This window comes from Dermacentor andersoni, chromosome 7, assembly GCF_023375885.2.
Source record: "Dermacentor andersoni chromosome 7, qqDerAnde1_hic_scaffold, whole genome shotgun sequence".
In the NCBI taxonomy this organism is placed as follows: domain Eukaryota; kingdom Metazoa; phylum Arthropoda; class Arachnida; order Ixodida; family Ixodidae; genus Dermacentor; species Dermacentor andersoni.
Genome location: NC_092820.1, coordinates 122,583,175 through 122,606,153, shown reverse-complemented (window position 1 = coordinate 122,606,153; position 22,979 = coordinate 122,583,175). Strand labels below are relative to the sequence as shown.

At 46.2% G+C, this 22,979-nt stretch overlaps 1 protein-coding gene across 3 annotated transcripts in view; it reads left to right on the top strand.

Moving 5' to 3' along the window:
• The first annotated feature begins 75 nt into the window (after window positions 1-75).
• The window catches only part of Dcr-1 (Endoribonuclease Dcr-1), a 53,481-nt gene continuing 30,577 nt past the window's right edge, over window positions 76-22,979 (top strand). Inside the window, exons 1-10 of one of the 3 annotated variants that reach the window (XM_050181105.3) lie at window positions 76-534; window positions 3,422-3,578; window positions 3,875-4,587; window positions 6,061-6,268; window positions 10,346-11,079; window positions 14,056-14,226; window positions 17,915-18,066; window positions 20,258-20,405; window positions 21,121-21,196; window positions 21,297-21,448. In XM_050181105.3, the coding sequence (XP_050037062.3) occupies window positions 427-534; window positions 3,422-3,578; window positions 3,875-4,587; window positions 6,061-6,268; window positions 10,346-11,079; window positions 14,056-14,226; window positions 17,915-18,066; window positions 20,258-20,405; window positions 21,121-21,196; window positions 21,297-21,448 (2,619 nt within the window). In that variant the 5' untranslated portion in view covers window positions 76-426. The remainder of the gene's footprint in view (window positions 535-3,421; window positions 3,579-3,874; window positions 4,588-6,060; window positions 6,269-10,345; window positions 11,080-14,055; window positions 14,227-17,914; window positions 18,067-20,257; window positions 20,406-21,120; window positions 21,197-21,296; window positions 21,449-22,979) is intronic. The other 2 variants (XM_055072485.2, XM_055072486.2) reach the window with 2 other exon arrangements.

Here is a 22,979-nt window from a genome sequence, read left to right as displayed (position 1 = left end):
ACAAGTGATCACGTGAACGCCATCAACCAATCGCTACATCGGTTCAGTTTGTGCGCCTTTCGGTTTTTGCCCGCTGGTGTGTGTATTTTGTTGCCGTCGCAAGACGACGATGTCCTGAAAGCAATCGCCGTTTTCTTTGGATACAGAAAGATTCTATAACTACCAGTACGTCGCATGGCCGTCAGGAGCTGACCGTGGATACCGCTGGAAACATCGGACGGTGACTCGAAATGGGGCTTGGCTAGCAGACGTGTCTCGGAGGTTGCGAGTTTTTATCGCTTTGCGCGCGCGTGTATGTGAAGTGTGCGGCATTGCCTTTTGTAAACCGGTGGTCCAGTTTGTCCCGGGCTCCTGATACTCTGTGAGACCTGCACACTTCGTCGTGCTCGCAGATTCGGCGCAGAATCACCCTGCGACTCGCCCAAGATGGTTGTGAAGAGACCCGGCGTCGGCGAGGCGCCGCAACCGAGACAACGTCGGCACCACTTCCTCGAAAACGTGCAAACCAAGACGTTCACGCCCTTGGAATACCAGGTTAGACACACCTGACAGAGATATACATTGTTCACTGCGTCTCTCCTCTGCCTGGTAATAACTCGGAGACAAAGTTTTTCTCGCCGAAAGTGTCCGGGACGGCAAGACGCAAGTGACACACGCTCGCGATTTGCGCCGTTTCGTACGACAAGGCGCCACATCTCGCATCTTTCGAACAGGAACATCTCGATCCTGCGAGAGCTGATCAGACACTGCTTGCCTTCGGATATTTTATCTGCTCCTGCGGTGCTGATATTTCTCGTTTGCTGACTATCTTGTGTAGCTGCGATAACGTGCTGTCAGCCAGTGGCTCGCAGCTACCGCTGACTTCCAGATTCTGTATGCGGTGTTTAGCTATGTTGCGATGCATGGCTGCACACATTATAGCGAAACGACGTTCGAGGGCTTCATTCTTGTCCTTTTGGCAATGCGTTATCCTCGCATATGCCACGACACCAATGCTGCTGCTTGTGGCACGATAATAGCAACAAGCGCTTTATTTTTGTGTTTCATATCTCATGGGCCGTATTCCGAAACGATGCACTTCGGCGATACTATCGCCGTCAGGCGCGTCCTGATTGGCTGGTTGAGCAAAGTCGGATGACGTAGCTCATCTGATTTTTCCAAGACAGCCAATCGGTGCGCGCAGTTGGCGAAGGCATGGCCGAGGCTATAGTATCGCCGAAGTGCATCGTTTCAGAATGTGGCCCACGCCATGATGTCAGATCAGCGGTTGCAGTGAAATTGAATGATATCATTGCGGTAGTTCTTGCATATTACTAATCCTTCCACAATAAGTTGTCTCAGAGGCGCCGCATAGAGACAGTGACACTTATAGAGAATAACATGTGCTTGGTAGATGCTGGGCATTTGCAAAAGTCACTCGCAGGTTTTGTAGTCTCGACAGTCTGTCTCATCAGTAACTGCAGAAACGGCTTTGAGAAAGTCGCTCCCATAGTTCTGGAATTTCATCGCTTTCAGTAATGACTCTGGCGTACGGTGGTAGTGGTAAGTAGAGTTACCGTACAAAACGAGGGAACACGTACATAGTGTCTTTGTTTTGGGGTAAAACCCAATAATTCTTGATTTTTGCGCTCCGAACAAAATTTATAAACGTGGGATTAATCTCAATTGCTCTACGACATTTGCTCATTTCTGAAGGATAATAATAAATGCAGGCGTAACGAAGCTAATGAACACTGTCCGGCGCTTGTGGGCAATTGGTCAAGATATATTATTATTATTATTATTGTTGTTGTTCTGTTGTTATATGAATATGGTAATGCCTCATTCTCACTTAACACTCGAATGAAAGCCAACATATATAAAAATATATAATCAGCATGTGCCAGTGCTGAATGAATGAATTAGCTTGTTGCTTTTTCAGTAGCCCCGTTTACATGAATGTGACATATGGCACATTGCATTTCATTTCCTGCACTTTGCATGCATGTAAACGGCAGTAATGTACTACAAAGTGGATTAACGCAGTGTTAATGGTGTGTTCATTGCGAATGGCAGCTGTGATATTAGGAGGATGTTTATCCAACTACGTTACATTCATCGAAGGGTGGCTGAATCGTCTAGTTGGTATTCCACTAATTTTCTTGCAACAGCGTACACTGGTAACCAACAGGTCGACAAGGACGAAAGGCCCGACATGTCCCTAAGATGGACACGGAAATGCTCCTGATGCATATCATAATGTACGTCAACAACGGCTTTGTAAAATGAGGAAAAGCATCTCATTTTCTCGAAGCATGACCATGTGCACTACTTTTTTTTTCCTTTGTTTAAAGAAGTGCAGATAAAGAAAGTAAAAAATAGACTGCAAAGCCTGTCTCTCTCTTGTTTGTTGTTAATGTGGTTTCATTTGAATCTGTTAATAATGCCTGGCAACGATGATTTGTATAGAGCTAAGTTCGTCACATGATTTGCGAGCAACTCTCTTTGCCTTTACATGTCCTTACACATTTACCATCTATTACGTGTTCCTGTGTGGAATTTCACTTGTTCAAAGAGAATATTTGTGTCCCAATGGAGGGAATTGCTTGAGTTAATAGTTCGTGAACCTTACCAGAGAAATCCTGAACTTTGGGCTGCCAGACAATGAAACCCCTCATTCTTCCCCCCTGTATTCCTATTAAAAAATAACCTGTTTCTTGCTCCAAGGAATATATATATATATATATATATATATATATATATATATATATATATATATATATATATATATATATATATATATATATATTAGCGCTCGAAGTGCCTCCTAACAAAATAAGGGCACTACCTCATGAATAGCTAATCTTGAGATTTTAATTTGGTTCGAAGGGCTGACAGGGATGCATCTTGAAAACTAACTTTTAAGACAGATTGCTCATTCTTTGTTGGTCGTTGTGAATCTGTGCATAGCTCAAACAAGACGCGTACAAAGGAACATGATCACACATACTTGATGATGCTCAAGCGAACTGTTTATTGGGCAAAATATATGTCCACAAGAAGAAGATAATCAAAAAAAATGAAAGAAAGATGTGAAATTTGCCCCTGATATGTTTGCGACCACTATCAAGAAGCAGCTGGCCTACACGCAACCTGTCACTGTAACATCTCACATCCAGCCTATTATGCCAGTGAGGATGAAATTTATCATTTTGCTCCAATTTTGTTTTATGCACTGTTGACAATTTGAGATATTCAAATACTATTTGATTCAAAAACCGATTCAAATGAGACAATATTTGGTTCGTTACTCAAAAGTTTCCAATATTCGCACACCTCTAGTTAAATGTGTTGCTAGGCCTTCCCCAGTGCCGGCACATATTCAGCTTTTGCATGGAGCAGGTGCGGCTCCACTGCAACAGCAATTTTGCGCCGCTTCCAGGTGGAACTACTGGACACCGCAAAGCAGCAGAATTCCATCGTGTTCTTGTCATCGGGGAAGACCTTCATGGTGGTGATGCTGGTCAAGGAGCTAGCCTACCAGGTCCGGCAAAGCTTTGCTGCTGGTGGCAAGCGAGTGCTAATTCTGGTTCCATCAGGTAAGGACAGCTCTGGCATTCTCATTCAGGTTGATCGAGAAAACTCAACTCGAACAGTATTCATATCAGCTGTGTTTAACATACCGCGCCGGCAGAATGTATTTCAGTATGCTCATTGTGCTGAGTGCGCTTACCTTTATTAGCAGGTTTCACTAGCCAAGCCCTTTTTAATTACTCTAGCTTTGTGAAATAACAATCACATAAATTTATTTCTGGGGAAGTCAAAAAGGAGGCACAAGTACTACTAAGTACCAAAGTGGTTAATGTGTGCAATCAAAGTGGTTTGTCTCGTGCAGCCGAGTCTGGCGTGCGGCACCAGAAGATGATGGAGGACTACACCGATCTCAAATCCGTCTTTGTCGGCGATCCCACCGACAAGACCGAGGAGCGCATGGACTTCCCGAAACTGTTCCGCGACCACCACGTCCTCGTAATGACGGCCGGCGCCTTCACCTGCCACTTGGTCAATGCGGATGCAGACATCGCCGAAGAGCTCGTCGACCACTTGAACCTTGTCGTCTTCGACGAGTGCAACCAGGCGCTGCGCCATATTGAGTTTGAGCCTGTGCTGAACTTTGTCATGGACTACGTCATCGAGGGCCGGCTGAGCGTGCTGGGGCTTGCGGCACCACTCGCGACAAAGAAGAGGCAACGACCCTCTTTGCTTGAGGCGGAGATCCTTGAACTCGAGGACGGCTTCCAGAGCGTCGCGTGCACTTCTAGCGAGCTGACGGTCGTCGGCAAGTATGGCAGCCGGCCCAGGGAAGTGGTCGTCGAGTACGCTGTGTATGGCGGCAGCAGCGGTGATGGGGAGTCCGCGAAAAACCTGGAGACTGCGCTAAGGCTGCTGGACGAGGCGATGGAGTTCCTGGGGGGCACGGAGGGTCAGCTGGATGAGCGGAACAAGGCTTCGCTGCGGCAGTCGCAGCGCTACCTCGTCGAGCTGTGCTACATGCTCGTCACCCTGGGCCCGTGGTGTGCCCGAGAGGTGGCTGACCTGTTTCTCAAGGTGAACCCCTTTTGTGTGCTTCCTGTCTGGTTCCTGTGTCGGGTTGTTGGGCACCTGACTCACACAGGGGTCGTCATTTGACGATGGATGTCTTTCTCTGTGGCCTGGTTTTCAGTGCGGGGGGACCATTGTAGACATTTAGGCTTCGTTCATACTTGGGAAGTGATGACAAAGTCAAAACTCTCTCACGGACGGAAGTTGTCTTTCGCACATATCCAAGCTGTTGTCATTTGCTCTGCCGGCACCGCTGTTGACAAATCTGCCTGCTGTGAGCACGCTTGTCTGCGTGGTGGCGCTTTTCACCACACTATTTCAAGCAACATGTTCATTCGTGGATCTGTTGCTCATTATAAAAAGTGATTGCATGCAACATCACCCGCACTGATTTTAAATATGAATATAGAAGGCGAACAAATAGTTTTATTCCACTTAGCCTGTTGTTTTTGGAGATGTGCTAGGAGCTGCAGAAGAAGCAGAAGTCTCGAAGCTGGTGGTGATGGATTCACCTGGCTCTGCAAAAGCATTAGAAGTTTGGACACGGCAATACTTTCCTGCTACTCTTCTGCTGATCCCCAGCTCCTCAACAATTTTTGTCCAAATCTCACTCTTGTGGAAGGTGTTCTTGTAGGGGCTGGGAGTTTTGTATTACAACATGCAGGGGTAAAACTCTTGCGGTTGGGGGTAACCTTGAAAAAATGCTCCTTTATTTTTTTTTTTTTTCTGTGTGAATATACAACGATGTTCACATCCTAGTATATTCACAATGTTAGCAAACTTCCGTCATTACATTGCACATTATGATGTGTCTTTTATTAAAAACATAAATGGAGCATTAGGAACAGATAAACAGTTTGTTTGCAAGTGCTGGATTCTTCAGAGAGTGGGTCTGATCGGGTTTCAAAGAAAAATTTTAGCTCCCTGAGCATTGCATAGAGAGCTCCACTGCGTAAATTGTCACATTTTATGTCTACTCTGGCCGCAGAAATAAATCGCACTTCCGGTCCAGTTATGCGCTTGTTCACGCATAGTTGATCTAAAATAGTTGAAAACTATCGAAGAAATATTCATATTAACGAATAGTGAATGTTCTATTCGAAGACCAAATCAAAGTGGCAATATGCAATTTGTTATTCTAAAATTTCGAATATTGGCACACCTCAGTAGACAGTCATGCTGAAAGCTTTTGACTTCTCTTGAAAGATGCTAGGAAGTTAGAATCAAGACAGAAGATTGTGTAGAAACTATTTATATTGATGGGCAATGTAAGCAACATTGATTGGTGCTGTAAGTGAAAAAACACTTTCCTTGCCGAGTCCGACCACTGACAAACCACGAAAATGGGTGAAACAGGCAAAAAAGTAATAATAAATTATTCGCTTTAAAACTTTTGCTTGGACAGACCTTGCACCTTCTAGTTAGCGGAAAGGGTCCCAAAAGATTGTCGAATCGGTCACTCATTTGCTGCATTTGTAGGAGGTGTCCCAAGCGGTGGACAGCCTGGGTCCCGCCGTGAACTGGTCACGCATGGCGCTCCTGGTGGTCCACACGGTGATCCAGCAAGTCGCACGACTCACCGAGGATTTGGCTAGGGATCTCGAGCCGAGTGATGCTGTCCACCAGCCAGCCAAGTTCAGGCACCTGCTGCGGATACTGCGAGAGTACAGGCCACAGCAGCAGCAAGGTAGCTGCTGCTACAGTCTCCTCCTCTTCTTGTTTTTTTTTTTTTTAGATGAATGAAATGAAATTGCATATAATCATGGAGTCCTGTATCGTGTAGATACTGCAAAAGCGACTTGTGAAATGTATTGCCCATGAAGCATCATTCATAGTCTTCTTGTTGATGAGTTCTGAGCATCACATTCCTAAGTACAGTTTCGTGGATCGGCTGCAGACGCAGTAGCAGTGCACTTCGGTCATAGGACATGGTTGAACCTAGAGTTGTGGTTTCCGTGTGCGTTTGTGGTATTCAATTGGAAATGGTGCCACCAGTCTCCGCGCGAAAGTGTCTGACCTTAGAGCAAGAAGTCTTTTTGATATGCGAGTTGGAGAAGGATGACTGGCCCTATGCAGCCTGTGGAACAGGTCGTTATTGAGACCACGCGAAAGCTATACTGCAAGCGTCTTTCACAGTGCATGCTCATCAGATATGATGTCAACAAGAGCTGCAACATAGGCCTGCTTCGTGCCATACATTTGTTAAATCATTCATGGAAAGAGCTGGCACCTGCAAAGTTTGCAGACTGTCTTGCATATGCCGGCTGCACTTAGGTGAGCCTGGCGATGGTCACAACATTTGCAACAATCTTTACGAAGCTGTGCACAGAAACGTTATGTTGAATTACAATGGTAGCTCCAGATAAAGTTTTTCTGCTCTGTATGGAGCAATCCTATTCAAATGGCAGAATGAGAGTGTGAGTTGCGTGTTCCAACAACAGATTGGGAGCAGCCACCGATTCTGGATTGCTCTGCGGAGCAAGAATATTTGCTCTGCCGAAATTGGCAGATTTGGCTGGAAGTCCGTGTGACGTATTTCCTTCATCCGCCTCTGCTTCCTGTCATGGTAGCCTGTTTTCGGTCACGGGCAGCTATGAACAACGTGGAAAACATGGACGCTATGTCGCGCCATGCGTTTCTCTTCCTTATCCTGGACAGTGACAGTTGCGACTCAGACACTATAAGTTCCCAAGTGCAGTGATGATTCTTCCTACACAGAAGAAAAAGGAATGCATGGAATGCCAGTATGATACAGACGATGGTGGTGATGGTGATGAGGCCTACCCAATCCACCTCTAATCTAGCGCTCTCACTTGATTTCCCTGTACTAAGTGCCCCTGCGCGGGAGCGCACGCGTATTATTCGAAGATTTGACAAGAGTGATCTCAGTTGGACCGACGCGCTCCGTTCGTGTTCTGGCCGAGCGCTCGTGGTCTGCCATTGGAATTCAACGTTAGCGAATAAGTGGAGGGCAACTTCGATTCATTCGCATTGGCTGACGCTGATGTTCCGTCGTCACCCCAGCTGTAGATGCCGGAATATTAGACTTGGTTCTTGGTGGCCCCGATGAGGACGAAAAGCCGATGGATCAACAGCCTCGTGATACACCAACGGTAGTGCATATGCGGGAGAGTCGCCGTCTGCTGCGAAACAAAGTTGAATGCATGGGCTGTGACCATGACGTTATGCAGTGCCTGAACAAACTGGAGCAGGCATTACACGCGCACGGCAGAAACACCCGGCATGCTCAGCTGACCGCCCTTATAGCACCTCAATAAAGGTTTGCTTCATTGAATGGCCGCTTTCAATCACAATCGATCCCGATCTGGCACGATTGCGATCGGAAATGCACCCCGTGACGCATGCATCAGACTTTCTCAGAGTTCTGCCATTCCAGCTTTGATTTCTTGACATTTAAGGAGTACTCACTTTTATCGAATGAGCAGTTATTTTCGCCATCCCTATCACTTCGTTATTACGAGGGTTTACTGTACTCTTGAATTTCTAGTTGAGAAAATTAAAATATGTTGATGCTGTTCATATTTTTCACCTGTATACAATTGCTCTGCTGCAAATATGTTAGCGAACAGCGTGAAACCAAGTTATTTGCAATTTTTCCTGAAAAAATTATTATTTTTTTGAAGCCATTACAAGTTTTCAGAAATTTTGCATCTTTAGACTCGTACCCCATTTTAACGATGTCTCATCCAATGCAAAAACACCTTCATTATGTCCAATATTCACATTAACCTCCTCAGACCCAGAAAGCTTTTCACAATAGCTTTTCAAGTTGGTTCTCATTGCCGACTGGTATGTTATCTTAACCCCTTAATGCCCAGTGAACATACTGCATTTATTCAAATGTAAGGCGAGATTTTTTTCTCAGAATCCCAGGTCTGTCGTGTAATGTAAACCCTTGTTGACTCAAACTCTGATGTCTCAAAACGATGGTTAAGTCAAATTTCTTTCCTGGCTCAGTGTCAACTCCATGTATCTTTCACCTTTTATCTCAAAATTCTTCTGCGCTTTGCTCCGGATACCTTGAAATTTAGACTGCGAAAATACCGGGAAAAAGTCAGCACCCAGAGATTTCCATGCTTCGTGCACAGCTGTGATATCGCCAAAAAGTGACAAGACTACAAGTTTGTAGCAAATTCTGCTTCATTCTGGGCCACTCTCATCACCTGCTGTTCACGGCTGGCCGCGATCTCATTGATAATCTCGGCGAAGTGTTCCTCTGACCCCCTGACAAAGGGCAATGGCTGTGAGAAGGTACGCGTGACCTTGAGAATTCCAGCTCACGTGCGTGCTGGGAGTCGTCAGCCTACTTATTTGCTTTGCTCTGTGCTTCTATGTGAATCAGCACGCTAGGCCATGCCGTGCGCTGTGCAAGCTGTGCCGAATGTTTCGGATTTGTTTGGCATTTTCTTAAGTACTAACAAGTTCAGCGCTGCGATGTTGTAGCATGCCTTTTCTGATACCGATTCTTGTCATGCTTCGTCAGTGGTCATAGTGACGCTCCGCACGCATTATCAGTGGGATAAGCCTGCCAAGAACGGTGCAGGAAATAATGGCACGTAATTGAGCGGGAGGCATGGCTACGAAATCTCTGCCCTAGGGCAGCATTGCCAGTCGATTTCTTTTTTTGGCGGATACGAGCACTTTCGCTATGTTTCACATGACAAGGCTTTGGACACTTCAGTGCCTACGTGCAGCAGCGTTTGCTTGGCTCTGTGCGAAGATCACTGTTGCTCATAGATGCCTGTCGTGTTGGGTGCCAAGTTGTACAGTATCTCGCAAAAGTGATCTGCCAAAAATACTACTCTTGGTATATTTAGCTTTTGCAAGAAATTAAGCGGCAGCTGGTGCGTGCTTTGAAAGGCTGTATGTGGTCTCTGCGCGGCCAGGGTCTTATATTTTTGTGAACTTGCTATTTGAAAACTCCACTTATCTCGAAATTTTCCCCGCTTTTGACAACTTGGAGTTAACGAGGTCTAACTGTATTCTATTGTACGTGGTTGTAGTCGAACATGGCTAAACAAAGTGAATGCTGGATGGCGACTCGCTGCTGTTACACACCTCAGAGTTGCTTACAGCGATGCATTAGAACACACTGCCAAGCTTCTCAAAGAAAAAGAGGCAGAGTTTGAATGGGAATATTAAAATCTTTTATTGCAATAGCGATTAAGCAAATGCACGAGGTACATTCACACCGTCGGCACCACTGCCGTGGTGTCGACGCATATGTGTGTCCTGCACATGGAGGATCAGGTCTCCATAGATACGCAGTAAATTTGAATGCAAAAGCGACGAAGTCAAGTGGCCGTACCATCGTGCTTCGCTCAATTGGCTCTGCAGCAGAACCAGAGCAGTGTCCAGCCTTCCACTTCTGCCCTTCCACCTCCTGCTGTGCAACTTTGTGCTTATCGCACCATGCTATCTGCCCTGGTGTCATCATGATGGAGAGTAAACACTAAGATGAGTTTATTGGATCCTTTATTTGGGCACTCACAAACGTCGACGGTTATCCTTTGGTCTCATCTTGTGCACCACTGAGGTGTGACACCTGTAACATCGCTGTCAGCGTTCCGCATTATGTCACCATTCTGAGGTGCCTTCAGCACAGTGCTAAGCCTTGCTATCGATTTCACTGCTTGCTGTAGGGCAAAACTGCCATTTGTTTTTTGTTTCTAATTTGCTGCCACCTAACAACTAGGAGTGTATTCTAATAATAATTGCTGCACTTTTCTTTTTTCCTTTGCAGGTACCACTGCCAACTCGCATGTTGGACAGGACAGCTGTGCAGCGTTGCAAAATTCCATCAAGGAATGTGAATCATTGACGGAGGAAACAAGCAAGCCGGCCGTGGTGGATTCTTCTGCCCAGCCCGCGACAGCTCCAACCAGTGATGTGGAAAGTGTTGTGCAAAATGCGGAAGACTTCGTCACTGCATTGTCCAACAACATCAACAGGCTGTCCATTTTATCGCCAGACAAGAAAGTTCCTGCAACTGGCGACACCACGTCATCCACTACAACAGATGTGGGAGTTACTGCATTGTCGTCTGCTCCAAAAGTTGACGCATCTGGTAGTGCATCAGCAACAGGTGTGTTGACACCCGCAGTGTCGACCAGTGTAGGTGTGCCACTCCGAACCACGGGCCACCGGGCCGATCAAGTCGACGACCCGAACGCGCTGTGCGGCATTGTGTTTGTGCGGCAGAGGATCACCGCCTACATCCTGAGCATGTGGCTCTCAAAGCTGGCGACGCGGTGTCCAAACGAATACGGTTTCATCACCCCCAACTTTCTGGTGGGCAGGACTGCTCCGTCGGCGCTCGGAGAGTCGAGCTCAAATCGTAGCAGTGGTAGTCTGCGGAGTTTGCCAAACACCCTGACCCCCCTGGGCCTTCAGCGACAAGAGGAAGTGCTTCAGAAGTTCCGGTCGCGAGAGTGCAATTTGTTGGTGGCTACAAGTGTTGTGGAAGAAGGGATAGAGGTCAGTGTGAATGGGCATTATTTTCTTTCTGTTTAGAATGTGACAAGCTTGTGGCATGCAGGTTCTTCTGCTAGTTAAACCTTTGGGAGTTCTCTTTGGTGTATGCCCATTTTTAAAAGAGCTTTTTTGCCTTAGATACACAAGCCTGCGGCAGTTCTACTAAGTGCTCTGTGAAGAATACATTTTGGATCTGTGACCTATTTTTTCTGCAGGTAATGGCGGGCTGAGAACATTAGCAGTGGGATAAATGACAATGGCTCAGTACCTATAGAGGTTGCTGCATTTCTGCATTGCCTCCAACACTTGTGTTCGTACCAAGCAACACCGATCTCAGAGGCCAAGTAGCAGTCTCACAGTCCCAGTGCTACGTATGAACATGAAGCTTCCCAACCACAAGAAAAACATACAAAATTTTTATAGCTTGTGAAAACTTTTGAAATCATATATGGACAAAAATGTAATCTGGTCAACTATAAAGCCAGGTCTCTATGCTTGCGTGTGTCAGGATGCATTTGGCCAGTTTCTAGCGCGCCCCGACTCAAATTGCAAAAATGCAAAGCGCGCTCTAGGTCGTAGCCAGAGAAAGTGGGTTTGAGCCAAACGTTCAGTTGCTCTCTAGATCTATGAGGCTTGACGCAGAAGCATGTCAGCACTGCTTCTGTTGTAAACAGATGGGTTGGACGCACGAACAACACACACACACATAACTGCCACTGTAGCAGATGGTGTGCTAACAACAGAAGTTGCTGCAGCCGTTTGACCCAAACTCCAGCAGATCTCGGTCGCACTCCCAGAATGAAGGTGAGACCGCCACCAAGCAGTGTGAGAGAACTGGGTGAATGGGTTCTGGGCGCTCAATTTCATTTAGCTGGAATCTAAAGCGTGCACTCTGGTGCCCTCAACAGTGGCAAGTTGAGTGTGCCAATTTTGTTTGTAACCCATGAAGTATGTTTTTTACTGGATTGCTAAAATAGAACATAGTACAGTTGACTCTCATCACAAGGGATCCTGGTAACCTGACAAAAAATGTCTGTAATATCCGAAATACCTGTCCGAAACTTTCATTGTGATGTCTAACAAGTTTATTGCAAAGAGTAAGTGACGAACATCGAAAAGTAAAAAAATGAACAAAAATGTTGCAGTTTCGCCCGAGAGGTGAAGCATAGATTGCGATTGCAAATTAAGCAAGATAAGCGTGGCATCATCAGCGAGTGAATTGACCTTTGTGCTATCTCTTGCTTCGATGCGAACTAAACGTTGAAGGCACAGCGTATACGAAGCTACCTGCACTGGGCGCACTTTGTCCACATCGCAGATCGCTTTGAAGATGGGGCCCGCTCGGGCGTGTATTTTGTCCACATCGCGGATTGCTTTCAAGATACGGCAGCCACGCCGTAAGCAGCAGCCACCAGAGTAGAACCGCCTCTGTGCCTCGCGCGCAGAATAAGATGGCGCATTTCTGCTCCTCCTTCCTCCCTTGTGCACGCGATATTGAGCCACGGTCGTTGGATGACCCTCGCAAGTCAGTTGTGAGCCCGTGTTGACACTGCAAAAGTACATTTTATACACCCGATATTGAAAAAAAAAAAAATTGACGCTAACTTTGTCCGCTGTAGCTGATAGTCCGTTGTAACACAGTCCATTAAAAGTGAACTTCGTTGCATTAATAACATAGGTAAAACAAACTAAGGCTGAAATATGGTCCGTTATATCCGAAAGCCTGCTGTACGCAGTTCCATTGCAACGAGCGTAGACTGTGCGATGATAGTGTAGCATGATACCCAGGAAGCACAGAAAGAAGGGACATCTCCAGCACTTGCATTGTCATTTCTTTTTGTGCCCCTCGTGTAAACGCTGGTAGATCAACGTAATGTAATACCAACTTGCCCAGCATCCCCTCCTCTGAAGATTGTAGTAGCGGGAAAAACATGTTATGCAAGCTTGTTGAACATGCTGCTAATGTCACAAGCTTCAGCAACCTTATCTATAAGCTGTATCTGTCTGGCACCTGAAGTGGGTGAAATTGAGATTTCATACGCTGCTCTGATTGGCCAGAGTCAGGAAATCATATTAGCTAGCTTATGCTGCATTAACTAATGTTCACACTGTCACCTTTTCTCATTTTTGCCTAGCTTCCGTTATCAATTTGTGATGAATGCATAACAGAATAGGTAGGTGGGAAACAGGTAGTGGACCAGCGGTCCTGGCTCTTTGTACCATTCTTCAGAGTCAGAGCAGAGCATGGCATGTGCCTTGTTTTACTGTTACAGTAAGAAGTGGGCATCACAGCTACATTCTTGCAAACTCTGCATTTCTTGTAGTGTCGCTGCAGACAACGCCTGCTTAGAAAGAGAGAGAGACAAAAGGGAAGGAAAGACAGGGAGGTTAGCCTGTGTAAATACCGGCTGGCTACTCTGTGCTGAGGAAAGGGAGTCACTCGGTGTGAAACAAGCAAGTGACGCACCCAAACGCAGTGTAAAGCTGCATCTGCCACGAAATGCTGCCTCTGCAGTATCTGAGTATGAATGAGCTGACAGTTTAGCTGGAAGAGTTGTGCATACCCCGAACTTCTGTTTATCATGCATAATAATAAATTTTGGGGTTTTATGTACCAAAACCATGACCTGATTATGAATCATACCGTAGTTGGGGGGCTCTGGGTTAACTTTGGCCACCTGGGGTTCTTCAGCGTGGACCCAATGCACGGTGCACAGGCATTTTTGCATCTCGCCCCCATTGAAATGCAGCCTCCGCAGCCAGAATTAGATCTCGCAATCTCGTGCTTAGCAGCGGGATGCCATAGGCACTAAGTCATTACGTCAGGTTTACGCAGCACATGGTACAAAGGAATGTACAGAAAACGTGAAACTTGAGAGCGAGATAGTTTGCAAGTGGGCGAGCGTTTAGACAGCAGCACGATACACCAATCGGAGCATGCGAATGAATGTCTTGTGAAAGGGCGGCCATTCCGCACAGGTCCCCCGTTGCAACCTGGTCGTGCGCTTTGATCCACCCGAGAACTTCCGGGCCTACGTGCAGTCCAAGGGCAAGGCCAAGGCCGCCGGGTCGCGCTACTTTGTCCTGGTGCCCCATGACGAGAGCGGCCGCTTTCTGGGCGACCTGCACGACTACCGGACCACCGAGCAGGTGAGATGTTATGAAGTGTGAAGTTTGCTCAAGCAGGATTGCAGGAATTGGGAGCCGGTTGAAGTGGATATAAGGTGTGCAATATGTGCAACACGAAGTGTGTGTCTTTGTCTTTTGAGGCCTAATTCCTGCAATCCTGCTAAACAATCTTGCTGAATCATTGATTAATGTTTGGTAGAGGTATGCAAAGGTCCCTGAAACTATGCCACTTTCAGAGCGACGAAAAAGGCAAGGCCATACTGACAGAAAACTGTGCCAGTGTTGGCATGTTTCCACTGGCCAGTGTCTCTTCCACCACGGCAGTCACGATAGCCTCTGTCGACGATGATCTTTGGGGTAGCCAATAGGAAGCCGTAGTTCCTGATGGCATTAGCTCATATGACATGATTGTGCTTCTCATTAGTTGCCTTGATGGCGGTGTGCAGTATGCTGGGGAAAAAAAAGAAAAAAAGAAAGAAAGAGCTCTCAGGTCCGTCCTTTGCTTGGCACAGGAGTGTTGCCCTTCTGTGAAGCGAATTTTTCTGCTGATGTGGCTCAGCTTTTAAAAAACCAACTGCTCTAAAATTTTGCATCTCATAGAGAAGTCATTGTAGGGATAGGGCCACTACAGAGAAAAGGCTTACTGCAATATTTCATAGACAAAACGCAGAGTGCATCAGGAACAACTCGGAAGAGTTCATGTTTTCGATACCAAAACTAGAAATAGTTGTCGTAATTAAGGCAGCTTCCAGTGCACCACATGCAATTATGGTATTTTTCCTGATGTAGAAATGAGATCCCCTCAATGACATCACCTCGAAGCTGCCCTTAATTTCGGAAGGACAATCTGTGGGTTTTCAGAAGTCTTATTGGGAACTGCCGCTCTAGAATAATATTGTGTCTGTTTGGTCTCATTTGGAGCAGGCTCTGTTCTTTCAGCACAGTCTTTGAGGCATTCGGCTGATAAGCGTGAAGTTTTAGTTCCGATTCTCAGCTTATCTAGCTCCATTTAGATGGCTGTAAATAGGACAAATTTAATTTTAAAAAAACATTAAAAGATAAGAAAGGCGCAATTTCGCTCCTAATGCAAATTAGTGACATGATAATTTGTGCAATAGCATTAGAAATAATAAGTTTTGCAGTGTTTTGTGCTGTATCGGTTGGAGTAAACATTAGCAGGCACATGCAAGCAATCTGATCTCAAGAAGAAGAAACCAATATTCAGTGAAAGCTCTAGTTCTTGTGATCTTCATTTAAGGAGTTGGCACCCCAGGGTGACAGAAAAATGCAGAGATGCAGCATTTTCTTCCTCCCCTTACTTAGCCTGCTTTTCGTCTCTTACTGCTCACTTGGTTTAAATTTAGCACCTAGTTGACCTGACAATCTGTGGGTCTGAAAGTTCAAATCCCTGTGGGGGTGCAACGGATGTTTTGTTGTTTCTTTATAAAGCTTTTCCTAAAACAGTTCCTGCATGCATTAAGAAATCTGCAGCATGAACTTAACATTAGCCTAAGGCTTTTCAGTACACTGACCCTTGCTGTGTTTACAGTTAAACATGCTTATAACGAAGTTGAGGGGGAAGGCAACATTACTTGTTATATTCATTACGTTACAGATCAATTATTGCCCTTTACTGCACTTATTCCCTCTGAGGCACAAGATTTTAAACTTGCAGAAAACTTTGTGGCCCACCAAACTACCGTACTTGCACAATTCTAATGCACCCCCAAATCTAACGCACACCCAGTTATAGCAGGTTTAATATAGGAAAAAGAAAAGTTCACCTCAATGTAACATGCAGCCAATTATAAAGGAAAAAATAGTGTGCCCCTAATGTTAGTCATCAGGAAAAAATACCAGTTTCACCGTAAGGGCGAAGCAATGAATGCATTAGCAACTAGTTAGAATATTACATAATGTGTCGCACTCGTTGCTGCAGTGGCCGTGTGAATTGAAGTAAACGTGATCTACCTAAGTAAAAACGAGCTATTGTGCTAGGGGTCTTCTGTTTTAATCCCGCCATCAGACAATTTCATCCATGTTTATTAATGGAAGCCAGCGCCTTTCACTTTACCACCACTTTTCCGCATCGGGTATGTTTCAAACCTCTTTCCTGGGCCGATCCCGGAGGTAGTGCGCAGCCATGTCAATAAAATTACATAATTTTCACGTTCGAGCTTTGTTATTGTTTCGCACTTATAATATTTAAGTCTGAGAAGATCCTAAAAAAAAAAAGGCATGCACTGCCGGTGTTTGTTTCTTGACATTTGTTTGCGGGCCGCCATTATTGAAATTCTGAGGAATAATATTTGTCAAGAATGTGAAACTCGGTATGAGCAACTTTAGTGATAGAATGGTGGGGTATTATTGCGCGCATATAGCACATGTCATATACCATGGCATGGCATATAGCATACATATAGCTAAACGCGTATGGAACACCGCGCCAATGGTGACAACAGTGGCAGCGACGACAACAACAACAAAAATTCCCTTGGAGTGTCCAAAAAATTGCTATCGCAATAAAAACTGGACATGCCAAAATTTACCTTCACAGAAAGAAAACTTTTTTTTAATGAGTTTTCGTAAGGAAAGCAGCACGTGGTCGTCGCCTTTTGCTCTTCACTGGCCACAGATGCCAAGCACACAGGGGCAGTATTCTCAAGCGGTCACCTGTCAGCCTTGTCGAAGTATGCGGCCGAGAGCATTCCCGGCACTGTGCACCGATAGCGAGCTTGACGCTGCACCAGAAACGCTGGCGGCCGTTTACGCCGACGCATCTGGTGCCGAGTTGCGTGAAATCTCACAAAAGTAATAGTACCTGGGGATGTGATTGACCGAGAATACTGCTCCAGGTTGTAGCCAGCAGCCATCACGAAAACATGCTGTGTCACATCTCGTGATGACAGTGATGCTGCGCCTGACGGCTCTGACGGCAGGCCGTTACCAACGCCGCGAATACGGTTTCCATTTCGTATCCGATTTTGATATGTGGGCCGTTTTCGGTCAAATATTTCTGGAAAAAAGGTGTGCGTTAGATTTGTGCAAGTATGGTGCTACGGGGCTGCACATGCAAATGAACTGTAACACTAATACAACAGGAAGAAATCTTCAGCATGTGCAACTGCGGCTTCTTAGCAGCTGGTACAACACTCTTTATGATCGATAGTCTTTTGCTTCCACTTTCCAGTTGGCTTGTTTATATTGTCGTGAAACAAGTGAAACGGCAACACGCTTGAACAGATGGCACGCTGCATAAGTCTGTTGTGGTCAAGCAGCATGTGCCAGTTAACAAAACACGGCGTGCCAATCGTGTTATGTCACGGCAGCTCATCCGCCGCTCTCACCCAACCCTGCTCTGTGAGTGAAGAGATTGGCCTCACAGCCAGCAGGCAAACAAACCTTGCTGCATTGGCTTGCCTTGGGCTGGCTGGCTGCACCTGCCTGTGTCGTATCGCCCTGATTTTATGGCCCCTTTCATGTAAGGAAAATCAATCGGCAACAATACTTATTTGCATAAACGGTCAGATTTCAATATGATGAACTTTCAGTATAACAAAGCAGATTGCCTGTTTTACCAACTTTGTTATATCAAAGTTTAACTGTATCTCTTTGTCAAGTGTGGAGTGCTCAGTTCGTAATTTAAAAAATTGTTTTCAGGTTTACACATGTCCCCATGTTTAAAGTGTAATGGCTTAAATTTTTGCAGATTCTTTTGGAACGCAGCCACGTGGAGGACACCACAATAGATGAAGAAGTCGACGCAGCCTATGCGGACAGCTTGAAGCCAGCATACAAGCCGCTGGAGGCTGAAGATGCCCCCAGGGTCACCATGTCCACTGCCATTGCCTTGGTCAACAGGTGATTTGATCACTTTTAACCAACATTGCCTATTCATGCTGAGCTGTGGCGAAACCAAAAGCACTTTGAATTTCACCATTGCCTGTTAAGTATTTCATGCATTGTGGAGCTGCATTTGTGGGACCTGGGATTTGCAACAGGAAATATAGGGAGGAGGAGGAATAAACTTTATTTTAGTACAGCAGATTTGAGACCTAGGCCTCTATACCTACATGACGGCCTTGGGCCCTGGCAGCATCTTCGGCCTGCTGGATTTTCTTAAGTTGGGCTTCCGGTGCACAACTGAGCAACACGGTCTCCCACTGCTCTCTGGTCTTGTGTATTTTATTCTTTGTGGGTGTCCGAGGACAAGACCAAACCATATGTTGTAGGTCCACCCTTTCTTGACAGAATCTACATCTACCCGCATGAAGTTCCTGGTAGTAACAGTGGTAGGCCACCGGGTTCGGCACACTCAGCGAGGAGTGTGCCGGGAGGAAATGGGCCCTTCCCAATTTATAGTGTTTGGTGATCTCATTAAAGCTGGTCATCCGGTCTCTTTCCATTCCCAGTATTTGCATGTCACCTGCTCGGCCCGTCAGTTCTCGAGCCAAGCTGTGCACTATTGCATTCCTGGGAATGGAGGAGTGTGTGGGTGCCCATATAATGCGAACTTTTGATTTTCACGAAAGGAGGTTAAAATTCTCAGCTCTTCCGGCGATATTCTTCCTTTGGCATAGTTCTTGACGGCTGTCTTGGAGTCGCTGACTACGATGTTAGCCTCCGTGGAGGCTATTGCCAGTGCTAAGGCAGCCTCCTCCGCCACCTCCGCCTTTCCTGTTTTTATAGTGCCACTAACTCTGGAGTCACCCTCTATACTCTATTTGCGTACTCCACCGCATCCACATAGACCACGTCCCTGGCACTACGGAATCTTTTATGGAGAGCTCTCACTCTTGCAATTGTTCTATCTTGGTGAAACTTCGGGTGCATGTTCCTAGGGTTTGGCGGTATTGTGAGATGTTCCATTATTTTCCTCGGGATGTCTCTCCGCACTCCGTGCTGTGCTTTGTAGGTTATTCCGATGTCGTCTAAGATGTGTCTCCCCGTCAAACTCTGTGCGAGTCTTTCATACTGTGCCACTCTCTGGGCCTCAATAAGTTCGTCAAGTGTGTTGTGCATGCAGAGTGCCAGGAACTTCTCGTTTGACGTATTTGCCTGAAGTCCCAAGGCTTGCTTATACGCCACCCTTCTAATAATGCATTCTATCTTGGCTTTCTCCGCAACGTAGAGCTTGAGGTAAGGGACCACATATACAATACGACCGATTACGAATGTTTCTATTAGACGGATGAAATTGTACTCGTTCGTGCCGTAGTTCCTGTTGGATGTCTGCTTTATTAGTCTGATTGTTTGTTGAACACTATTGTCCACTAGTCTAATGGCTTCTCCATTGTGGCCGTTTTCGTACATGCGGAGTCCCAGTATTCTCAGGCTCTCCTCTATTGGTATCCTGGTGCCTTCTACTGTGACAACAATGCCCGGCCTTTCCTTAGCGCTTTTTCGACCCCTGCATGTGGGTCCATGGGGCAGAAGTTCTGTTTTTTTTTTAGCAACATCTTAGTCCCTTGTCTCTGATGTAGTCTTTGAACGTCTTCACTGCTGTTTGGAGGATATCTTCCACATGCCCATTGCTTCCAGCCGCCACCCAGAGGGTGATGTTGTCCACGTATGGGCTGTGTCCGAGTCTTCCTATCTTTTCGAGTCTTGCAGGAAAACCAATCATTGCCACGTTGCGGGGTACCCCGTTGCGGGATCATTGCCACCAATGCGGGGTACCCCTATTACCTAGTTTAAGTGCCTCCAATTTGGTTTCTCCAATTGAAAGCTTTGCCGTACGAACCGTCAAGAAGTCTTTGATGTAGGCGTATGTTTTACTGCCTACATCCAGCTCTTGGAGATTTTGTAGTATTGCCTTGTGCGTGACAGATTGAGCCCTAGTATCGCCTTGGTGACTAGAGTTTTTGCACCCGCATCTATGATCTGGTGTTTTAGTTTGAGCACAATGCCCTGCCTCGATAACTTGGGTTGAAATCGAACCATGGTATTTGGGTAAAGTCCTCCATCATCCATGTATCTTGTGCTGCACAAGCCTGTGCCTTGACGTCTCTGCCTCTGGTGCATTTTTTTTTTTTTTTTTTTTCACACCCAGATACTGCGCCAAGCTGCCTAGCGACACGTTCACGAGGTTAACGCCTATCAGCAGCATGGCGGAGGTCGAGACGGAAGGCGCCGAGGAGACCCTTTACAGCTGTTCGCTACGGCTGCCCATCAATTCCCCCCTCAGGCGGTGCATCGTGGTGAGTGGCTGCTGTCGAGGCTGCAGCATGCCTTAGTCCCTTCATTTGGTCAACAGTGAGCTAACAAGGGAAACGGTCAATCTGGAACCAATCCTCCGGCAAGTGGACTTCACCAGGAGCAGTGCTTTTCCATGAATTCAGCCCTTTTGTTAACAGACAACAGTCTACATCGTGGACTTGGATTCTTTATTGTTCCACATCATTAATTGTACTTAATGGAATGTAATGCATTAAGGTATTCGCAATGTATATTCAAGCATCGTTGCATTAAATTAGTTGCATGGGTCAGTTGTCATATATGTGTAGAATCCCCCTTGCCCCATTTTGTTCAAAGGTTTTGATTAAGAGAACCAGTGATGCACATGGAAGTACGCTGTTTGTTACATTGCTGTAGTAAAGATGGCGCCGAGCTGTTTCAGCGTCTTGGGGCGGTACTCTCAAGTGATCGCTTTATGAGATATGGTCACTGTGCAAGATTTTGAGTGACCGGGCACCAGATGTGTTGAAGTATACTGCCAACACCGTGCTGCACAGGGCCACAAAAGCTGTTGGCACTGCAACATGTCCAGTGCCAAGTCACATAAAATCTGACAAAAGGTACTGTATCCTTGAAAATTATTGCTCGAGGGTACCACCCTTGGTATCGTGAAAAAACTGGTGTGTGAAGCCAGCAAAGCCGAGCCTATTCTCACCTAGTCTTTGTGTCGATTCACAGGGGGACCCAATGCCAAGCAAGCTTCTGGCAAAGCAGGCGGCAGCACTGAAGACATGTGAAGAGCTGCACAGAATGGGTGAGCTGTGCCATCTGATTCACTGGGGTCCATTGTGCTCTGTTTGGGTCGGTTGAGCTTGCTGTCCAAATGTGTGTGGCTCACTCACCACTCATTGCAGGCGAACTTGATGACAACCTGGTTCCACAGGGGAAAGAGGCCATGCGGATGGCACTTGACCAAGGGTCGGCTGGCCGCTTTCCCGAGGAGGACATCCAGCCTGGTGGACCACGGCCCGGTACCACGAAACGGCGACAGTACTACGACAAGAAGGTCGGCACTCGCATTGCACTCGCTGGTCTCTCTTGGCAAAAGCCAAGGTATCGAATTTATTGCTGCTTGCGTAATCGTGTTCTAGCACGAAAAGAAAAATTGTTCCTTAGCCAAAGGCGAGTTATCCAAAGACTAAGCCAAAGGGAGGGGAACGAAGTTTAGCTTTTAGGTAGCTGGCCCTCAACAATAGAGTCTGGTAAAGCAAATGTTTGGAGCCATTGTGCATGAAATGTCTTTGGTCTTTTTATGCACTTTCAGTAGGTCGGTTTTGGGGTTGTCTTTTGGGTTGAACTTGTGGCAGTGAAAATGCGAAGTGTCCCACTTTTGGTTAGCAGAACTGATGTTTGGGTTTGAACCAAACAAACAGCTAAGGTACCCAAGCCAGGATACAAATGAGGGCACTGGAAAGGTGTTGGTACTTTACCCAGTGCTTGACTCAGCGGAGCTTAGGGGATAGTGAATAATGCATTGAACACATGTCATCTCCTGTCAAAAACACCTATTTTCGACATTCCCTAGGAAGCTTTTCAAGTAATCACCGTAGCTCACAGTGTCTGGTTACGGTATTTACCTTATTTCAGCACGTGCCTTTCTTGTTTTCAAGAAAATTGGGCAGAGAATTGCCTGTGCGGTGCAGTCAGACACAATAGCACCAAAACCGCCTTTGCGGTTTTGGTACTGTTGGTACGATTTGGTACTATTTTGGTACTATGGTACTACCCCTACCTCCTTCCTTTTTTGCTCTTTCTGAGCTGCGCTGCAAGCTTAAAAAAAAGGGTCTTTGTATGCTTTACCGCATAACACAACTGTATTGCGGCGAAGCTTACTTCAAATCCCTGCGGCGAAGCTGACTTTAGGAAACCAACTGCCATTGTGCAACACATATTAAACCCTTGCCTATATTAAAACGTAAGCTGTTGTGGGCTCATTCTAGTAGCCGTTTTGATTGGCGATGTTGTCCGCCGCCGCCGGTGGCCGATGTCCATCGCAGCTATCGCCAGGCTCCTACCCATTACGGGGGATCAGCCAAAAAATGGATTGTCTGGAGGAAAAAAAGTCACAGGCCAGTGCCATGCATACATCAAATACATGCGCAGCGTACCTAATTAAATCAAGCAGGCTAGGTGACTATTCGTCACTTCCCGTTTCAACGGAGATGCCAATAAATCATCATCATCATTAGCATCGTATTGTGCCATTGTCACACGATGTGAGATGTGCGCTGCGAAGCATCCAATACATGCGCGCTTTGCATTACGTTTGCATATTATTACACTAGGTCGCACGCCATGTAGCAGTTGCATAGGTAGCAGTACAAGGTTGTTTGGGTGTCCTATCATGTATGTGGCTCCTTCCCACATTGGGGGATTGGCCAAGAAATTAATGGATTGCCTTGAGGAAGAAAAAAGAAGATTAAGGAGATGTATATAAATGCCAGAATGAAAAGCGTGTATAGCATGCCTGATTACATCAAGCAAGCTAGGCAACTTTCACTGCCACTATTGAAAGGGGATGCCGAAAGTCCGGCAGC